The sequence below is a fragment of the Ylistrum balloti genome, unplaced genomic scaffold (assembly GCF_031769215.1).
Source record: "Ylistrum balloti isolate Yb309-2 unplaced genomic scaffold, AGI_CSIRO_Ybal_v1 Utg370992, whole genome shotgun sequence".
Taxonomy (NCBI): domain Eukaryota; kingdom Metazoa; phylum Mollusca; class Bivalvia; order Pectinida; family Pectinidae; genus Ylistrum; species Ylistrum balloti.
The window spans coordinates 1,043,624-1,053,063 of record NW_026782555.1 but is presented as its reverse complement, the minus strand read 5'-3'; the positions used below and the strand labels follow the sequence as shown (position 1 = coordinate 1,053,063).

General features: G+C 35.3%; 1 protein-coding gene across 1 annotated transcript; it reads right to left on the bottom strand.

Moving 5' to 3' along the window:
• Window positions 1–4,833: 4,833 nt before the first annotated feature.
• On the bottom strand, window positions 4,834–5,943 carry LOC132559917 (G-protein coupled receptor dmsr-1-like). Its single transcript, XM_060224548.1, has one exon. It carries the CDS (start codon window positions 5,941–5,943, stop codon window positions 4,834–4,836), a length of 1,110 nt encoding a protein of 369 aa, XP_060080531.1.
• Window positions 5,944–9,440: the final 3,497 nt, after the last annotated feature.

Sequence of the window (9,440 nt, the reverse complement as noted above, 5' to 3'; positions counted from 1 at the left end):
CTGTGTGACCTTTAACCTTAGAGGTTTCGTGGTCTTAGGTCGAACAGCTACATTCTTAGAGAACCGTCATCAAGAACACACGCCTACTAAGCAGATACATACATTTTGAGAATGTTTATATGATAGATCATTGTATCGATGCAAATTCCAATATTCAAGAATGATATTCAACTTGAAAATGGCGACATCTTCAAACTTACAATTGTCTTATTCTTTCAATTTACGATAAGGTTGGTAAAAAAAATAGTACAGATCAGACAAAGAAAAAATAGAATTAACAATCACAACCAAGTAAGTTCGCTAAACTCGCCGTGGTCGTCAGAAAAAATAATAAAAAATCAGATAATATTAGCGTTTACCACATTAGTCGCCTCACTTGGCTAGCTATTTCGTCCCATCAGGTAACAGAAGTTATTTTGATATTAAAATAAACCTTACGAACCAAATTTATTAAAAAAAAAAAAAAAAAAAAAAAAAAAAAAAAAAAAATTTCTCACATTGGTCGCCTCTCAATGAAAGCCGTTCGCCCATTCGGAAAACGGACTGAACCGTGAGGTTCGTCGTTTTAGACAACATATATGTACCGATTTAAAAATTAGGTACTATATTACTTTCGACCAAACGGAAGTCCTCCCTCAATGGCACCATTCTGATGCCAGAAAACACCTTACAGACAATTGTTTGCAAAAATTGGACAATATCTAGATTTCGACCAATTTGAAGCGTCTCCTCGGCAGCAATTTTGTTTTTAATTTTGTTTCGTTGAAGTTATAAAATGCCATGATGTAGATGCTTTTTTTACAAAGTTTCCTTAAATCCCAACAAGGGGAATAAAAGTTATTGAGCGAAAACATTTCTAAAATTCACTGTACAGAAATTGGCCACCATTGTGAATTTTGACAAAAGCAATAAAACAAAATTCAGCCAACATTTCAAGAGACTTACAATAAACAGTCAGATCCATTAAAACTAGGGCGAAATGTTTACAATAGAAAGACTTACACGGAACTCCTGAAAAAACCTAAATAAGACCATGTGTTCCGGAAGAGTAAGCGTTTTCCGCTCTATCGACGACACCCGACATGTAAACTTTGGTCAATTCAAGTAAGCAATGTAGCATTCCAAAATGAGGACAATAACGGAGCCAACAGGCAAACTAACGAGCATCAAACACGTCAAACTTCATATCGTGCAAATAATTTTTAGAAAATTCAATGAGATCACTACAACAATCCCGTAATATTTTCATCAATCTGCATTTTGGGAAACCCTGTCTGATAGTTGCTGACATCTTGCAAAAATCGTGATATTGGGAACAATTCATTGAATATAGAATTAACTGCGACATGTAAAAACAATAGTTGGGGACGCAGAGGTGTTGCTATCCAGAAATGGAAAATTTTCATTATAGGGAAATTTAAATCATCATGTTTATCATTCAGCTTGGTTGAAAGCTGTCCATGTTGGCTTCGTTTGTTGGAAAAGATCGAGATAAGCTAAGTCTGTTGTGTCCTTGATTTCCAATTCTGGTGAGTATATATGACTGACGTGGTCAATAAATCCCTTGTTATTTAAGAAATGTCATTTGTAAATATGCATCATGGTTGTTGGATAAAGTGGAGAAAATGTCGGAAACCTTTTGCTGAAGAAGGAAAAAGAAAGAATTATAAGATATCGAGTAAAAAGTATCACTTCGTTTGGGGGACTTAAATTTGTCCAGTTACCATTATAGTATAACATAGGCGTGGTTTTATTGCTTTGACTTAAATACCAACCGCAGATTTTAAACACGACACGTATTTGGTCTGACTGTTCGTCCGATGTTCGGACAGGCTAACAAGATAATGTAAAAAATGACAATTTAGAAATTTCCTTTTACAATTTTTTTTTTTGAGATATAATTTGGTTATATGACCTATCAGAAGAAGTGCAGGATGTAAAATCGTGTTATTTCTTCTAATATACAAAGGATGTCTAGTAAACGACATGGTTGGGTTGTGCGCTGGTAATTCCGGAAATCCGGTAAATGTTCTATAAAAATGTGCCATACCAGAGAGTACTAGTAGATTATAATTGTTTTTGTAGACTCAAGGTCGTGACCTCTGTAGTCAAGGTTATAAATGGCCACAAAGGAAAGACTGACTCAAATATAAACAGAAAAATCTTGTCATAACATTGTAATGTTGCTTCTATAAATGATTTTCATTCTCCGTGAACGTGATGAAATAACATTTACAAAATTAACAATATAACTTACAACAAACAAACAAACAAACAAACAAACAAACATCGTCAAATTGGATAAATCACACGTAAAGGCACTATCTAGGTCAACAAAAATGTGATCACGCATCTGCTCTCATGCCATTTTCGTGATTTTCGTTTTAAAAAGGCGCATAAATCTAGAGAACGTCATTATGACGTCATACATGTACCACAGCAAATGCAGCATCCCCCCTTAACATTAAGGAATGTGTAAGTTTATTTTATTGCAAATGAAAATCTAATCGTCCCGGGACCTTTACTCTATGAACGATATTTGTAGAATTTGACAAAATTGTTGATATATGTACATCAGAAACACCATTCCGAAATTCTCGGACATTATTGTATCTGTCTATAGTCAAAACACAGTGACACAGCATCGGGTATCCTCTGGTGACATCCAAGTCAAACAGATAAATCTTATCTAATCCTGGTAGAACTTTAATCGTTTAAAATATGACTAGAGTATTTATCAAACTTTCAGTTACTAAATGTGGTTTGACTTTACCTACGTTTATCAAAAGTGGTTAACTTTAACTATCGGTACAGTTTAACTTTAGGTATCAAAACTGATTAAAATTAATTTTAGCCAATCAATAAGGGTTTCATGTAATATCAGTCGCTTAATTGGAGGTTATCACTAGTCAAAATCATCTAGCACTTGTCGCTTGATTAATTACTATATTGTTTGACTACTTACTAGTTATATAATTTATGTGACCAATGACTACCTACATAATCTATCCTTTGTTGTGTAACTAATCACAGTTTAAATAATTTATCTCTTGTCGTGTGACGCACTACTAGCTAATTATTCTGTCATTTGTTGTATGGCTAATTACTGGTTAAATAATATATCACTTGTGTGGTTAACTACTAGTTAAGTTATCTATCAGTTGTGTGACTAATGACTAGTTAAGTAATCTATTAGTTCTGTGACAAATTACTAATTAAATGATATATCACTTGTGTGACTATTTACTAGTTAAATAATTTATCACTTGTGTGACTAACTAGTTAAATAATTTATCACTTGTGTGACTATTTACTAGTTAAATAATTTATCACTTGTGTGACTATTTACTAGTTAAATAATATATCACTTGTGTGGTTAACTACTAGTTAAGTTATCTATCAGTTGTGTGACTAATGACTAGTTAAGTAATTTATCACTTGTGTGACTATTTACTAGTTAAATAATTTATCACTTGTGTGACTATTTACTAGTTAAATAATTTATCACTTGTGTGACTATTAACTAGTTAAATAATTTATCACTTGTGTGACTATTTACTAGTTAAATAATTTATCACTTGTGTGACTATTTACTAGTTAAATAATTCACCACTTGTTGAGTGGCTATTTACTAGTTAAATAAATTACCACTTGTGTGTTAATTACTGGTTAAGTAATCATTTGTTTGACTTATCATTCGTTAATCTTTCGCTTGTTGTCTGACTATTTACTAGAAAAATGATTTATCTCACGTTGTGTGACTTATTATTCGTTAAATAATTGACCACTTGTGTGACTATTTTGCTAGTTTAGAAATCTTTCATTTGTCATTTGACTTTTTGTGGCAAAATTTTTAATCCTGTAGTCTTGGCGGTAATGGAAGTACCACGTGGACAAAACCAGTGGGTTAATGATGAAAACCTGAATTCAGAACATCATTAAATATTGGAGCTTACACTTCACGATGAAGCTCGACACATGAAAGTTATACAATCAAAAACATAATTTCGAATTCCCATGATTCTATTGGATGAAAAGATCACGTGATAAGCTTAATAAAATTTCAAATGTGGTGGAGTAATGCTGATTTCAAATTGAGGCTGATGCAATAAGTTATTATTCGTTTAGCAAAACATCAGGCAAAAATAAAATACATTGTATATTCTATAATACTACTGAGGGGGGAAAACTGCAATGATACAATATTATTTGATGATGTAGGTGAAGGACATGTACCGAATCAAACATGATTGCGCTAATTTTTTCAAATCAACATTTTTTTAAAACACATATTCAAACATCATGTTTTTCTTGTAACGGTGTAGAAATATCTAGTAAAGTTAATATTTAAATGTTCATGCCATTGGCATGATATTGTAACTAAAATGAAAAAGTGTGTGATGACGTCACACAAATCTGACGTCATACTGGAGTGTCTGGCCCATCAAGCAATCTCCAGTAAAACAAGCCTCGATAAGTTCTCAAAAAAGATTTCTAAAATATCAGTTTTGAAATAAAATCCTGTTTCAATGGTTACCGACGATACATAAAAATAGACCGTCCAATCTATTTCATCAATCCTAAGACTTTTGTCGTTGTCTTCAAAATTACCCACAATCACCGGTTTTAATGACGTCATTGTAATTTTCACCGGTAACTCCATAGTACAGTGTAGAAAAATACTTGGTTAGCGTGAACTTCAAACACTCATTAACGGTGTCTTGTTTCATTTTCATGACTATTACCCTATTTTTTGTGGCAGTAGTAAAACACACATTCCAACATGAACCTACATAGTCACTTCTTGTTTGAACTATTACGATTCCTACCTAGTCACGTGGCCTCTGTCACTATTGTCCGCGTGAAAGATTGATTGTTTAAACTTATCTTTTCAAAATATTTCATCCGTGACGTCCTCTTCAGATACATATCAATAAATCTTTGACGGAACTGCTGACTCATGATACAGTACAAAACAAAATTGATTGCGTTATTTACAAGTGCAATGAAATCCATCAAATCACCAAGAGGCATATATACGTTGTGGTAGAAGCCGGATACTAAAGCACTTGCAAGAATCAGAATTCCTTGTGGGAATTCCGTCACCAAAAATAGAATCATCACAACAAGTAACATACGGGTAGTTTTACTCTGACGTACTTCCCGTTTACAGTTGGAGTTTGTTGAGGAAAGTCTTCGCCTTCGCTTCTTGCCTTTAATTCCAACACTGTAAAGCAACGAACCACCGAATATTACCATAAGTGCGCATGGCACAAGTTTGGCCAGAATGGCGTAAGAAATAACATTGGCGAACACAATAGGCTCTGTTTCGTTGGTGGCGAGTTTTAGGTCTCGGAGGCCGTACAAACTCGTATTGCCGTAGTCCACACGTTCAATCTTGTTTGTGAGGTAGTTAGGTACCATTGCTAAAGTTGACGCAATGTAAACCAATATCGTTACAGCCTTCACTTGCTGTATACTACGTTGTTTGGCTTGGGGTCCCCGCAAGGGTGACCGCATCTGCATAAACCGGAAGACAGAAAGCGACACTCCAAGCCAGATTGAGATTGTATGTGTAGTGGCAGCTAGGTTAACAGATATCAACATAAAGGTGGCCCAACCTTCAGTGTATTTCTCGGGTGACACCTCAGCTGGATCGTGGATACAGTAAAAGTGGATAGCAAAAGGCATATAGGGCATCATTGTAAGGATGTCGGAGAACGCCAATCCGCAAAGGAACAGGTTTGTAGCAGTTCGCATGTCTCGTCGTGTTAGGATCGTGATATTGAAAACATTTGTACAAATACCAAAGGCACACACTATGATTGAGGCATATCCGTGTACACCGGAAAACCACTGCTGAAAGGCGAGCAAGAAGGAGGTAGCCTCAGGGTTATCCATGCTTGGCCCTGGGGCTTCACTGGTTACATTTGGTGTCTCCATCTTTACAGATTTCTTTTAGACATTTCCTTCAATAAGCGGATTTGCCTGAAAATAGAGAACAGACGGTATATTATGCAGTTATCTTTAAAAAGATCTTTCATTTAAATTTATCACCAAATTATTGAACATATCAACAGCGGCACGCAATTATATCGATTCAATTTCAGTATTTACTCAGAAATCTATGAAAGTTCTGGAAAAACTGACATGTCATCGAAAGTTTCCCATTCAGGCAATTTAAATGAGCCCAGATGTGATTGCGTACGACTTTGTGATAAACTCATCGGCTCACTGTCAGAAATCGTATTATGGAAATGGATTTGCCAAGCATTGATTGCATGCTAACAGCTAATTTTGAAATAGTGATAGTTTAACTAGCCCAACCTTCGTTTGCCATTATCGTAAAATGAAACCTTTTCAATTGTACAATGTAATCTGCTGCAGAGGACTGCCAGATGGGACCAATTGCGCATGCGTCGGATCTAAATATCCAGGAACATTACGACATGTTCTCCACTAGAGAGCTTACCATTCGTTTCATGTTTTCATCGTTTGTCTCACTGTCACACACATTAAGTTTCTCATGTTTGAAGAGAACAATATTTTATTGAAATATACATTAGTTGTATGTACACTTGTTTTGAAGTTGATTTTAACACCGGATGTTATTCCACATACTCCCTGACATATGACGTCATTTTATGACCATCGCCTGTCTATTGTCCGCTTCTGTGACAGATAAATGTCCACACAAAGTGACATCTACCGGTAATTAAGTTTCAAAACATATACAAGCAACGCCGAATAAGTCAAATTACTATCGATGACTTCCGGTCAACGATACCCTTAAGTCAGATACATCCATTTATATAACTGATCAGTATACAGGTCACACTGGAAATCTTCACATTTTATGTCAAGCACATGACCACGTACATTTGTCTATACAGACGAGACATGAATGCTCTAACATCCCTCACGATGAAACGTATTCCCCACGGCAATACTACTGCCACGTATCCAGTTTCCGAAAGATTTTTCCTTTTTATGACAGATGCTATTATTTTATTAATGGTTTATCCGTTGTTTAAGAAACTTAAACACGAACATTCGGACTCTTAACTACAGACTTTCGGCAGTGTTCACAGCAAACAAAAATGACGTGGACTGGCAAATTCTTTATCACATGACAAATGACGTGAGAGGTTTTTTTTTCATCCGATTACTTACGTAAACTTTGTACGTTTCGGAAATAACACACGATATGTTATGTAAGATTTCCATGACACAGAAGGAGAAAAACAACTTACTGGTAAAACTGTATTAAATAAGACTGTTTTGAACGTGCGATATCTATTTATATCAAAAAACCAACCGAGAAAATAGATAGCAGTTCGACTTTCCCCACAACAATGCTGTTTCTTCCTGCAGAGAGTTCGCCGAAGGGAGATAACCTGATAAGATTCTACACTTTTGAAGAATGTTTTGCATGTGTAATGCATTATGTGTGTACTTTAAGCGAAGATATCGACCATATCTGACATTTACCATTTATTTTAATATCAAAATCTGCTTTCTTATATGAACGTGTTTATAACACCCCACAGCGCATGTCCAAACATTCCGGAAACGGCTCAGTAGAGCGTTTAAATACGTTACCAAACCTTATAATATAACATACAGAGAGCTCGCCATATTTTTTTTCAGTGAGATATTTCGCAGTAGATGATAGAAATTTTTCTTCCAAATTAAACGTGAAAATGAGAAAACTATTTAGAAGGTAATGTTGAATACGCCCCTACCCGGTAAAGCATATATCTTCACATTACGGTGATATTCATTTCTCAAGCGTGCCCCTGCCTCTATATCGCACACTGTGAGCATATCGTATACATTGTAAATTGTATAAATACAAACTTGATAAAGACATTTCTGAGACACAAAAAATATGTGTTTCGACAAATTTACATATATAATGAACCTAACAAAAAATAACACTGTATCAAAAACTGTAAAATAATTTTTGAGAAAATTGGATTGTGAGACAACGCCATCTTGTGTGATAACAAGAGTAAGGATAAGACAAAGGAGTCCAATCACTTTCCACAGAAACTGGAATTACCGGTTAATAGTGTTCATCAAGACAATCTCGAACACAAAATACATTTCGTGTTTTATTTCCATATAATCGTGTTCAATTTGCATAGATATAAATCAAACCAACCCATCATACGTTCGACTTATGCAATATCGGACACCCCTTTCAAATGTTTACCATAACTGTACAATACAGTTTTAAACCCTTCATTTACTGGAAAATTTCTCAATATTTTCTAACACATGATTTACAAAATCAATTTACACTTTTAAACATCTTTATACAATTTGAAAACAACGTGATTCCGATTCCATTAGGCCCGGATGACTGTGCGCTGACTGATAAATTAACTTGGATTTCGGGCTGTAAAGCCAATGCGGGAGATTGAATGATAATGATTATTTGAATGTAAATCAATTGGACACATTTGGTATGATGAATGATGTGACATACAGTGCAATTCACGTGCCATGGACGTGCATTAACGCCACGTGACTTTCCTGACTTTATCTATTCCATTTACTTAATTTATAGAGCCACTACGCTTATTCAACGCCGCCAGTACATTACATATGATATCAAACGTACGGCGTTGTTTGGCATTGAGTTTTTAGCATTAAATTAATGTCGTTGAAGGGCATAAGAATAAATATATCGAAATAAGAATGGCACGGAAGTCAATTTAATTGATTGCAAAGTTTACATCGATTCTAACAGGCCGCACATTAACGTTACACGAACACAATGAAATTTATTAGACAATAAACAATCATTGTCTTGATGGTGGACTGATACTAGGCAGGTACGAACATCAAGTCCCGCATCCGACATACCTAGTAATGGCGCATTATGAATCACATGAATAAAGTAATATTTCGAAAACGCTGTATCCGGAAAAGGAGATAAGCGAGACAGACGATAGTGTATTTTCAATAAAGTCACGTGACCGGGCACACTGACAAGATACACAGGTACCTGTATACTTGTACAGCGACTCAATACATGTTTTGTGTAGAACCATCGACTAATATGAAATGAATCCAGAAAAAAATTTTATGAACAAAATCTTAATCCAAATTCATAATCGATGAAACGAGGCTAGCGAAAGAAAGATGAATATTCATACGGAAACCCTTATAATAGTACAAGGAGAAAAAGACCAGGTGTTGCGGAATGATAAGCGTCCAAGAGGTCTACCAACAAACATCAAACACGTCAAATTCAATCTCTAGTAAGAAAAACAGAGTATGGTCCAATGAAATCATGTCGACAACCGTAACACTTAGCCTTCATCAACTTGCATCTGTACGCTTGAATGTTTTACTCTGAGGTGCTCTCTCTCCCCCTCCCCTTCCCCACCCCCACCCTTCTTCTCTCTTTCTCTCTCCCTCCCTCTCTC

What these genes read in the sequence shown, in the direction of transcription:
- LOC132559917 (XM_060224548.1), bottom strand. Translation starts at nt 5,943, where the DNA reads ATGGAGACACCAAATGTAACCAGTGAAGCCCCAGGGCCAAGCATGGAT.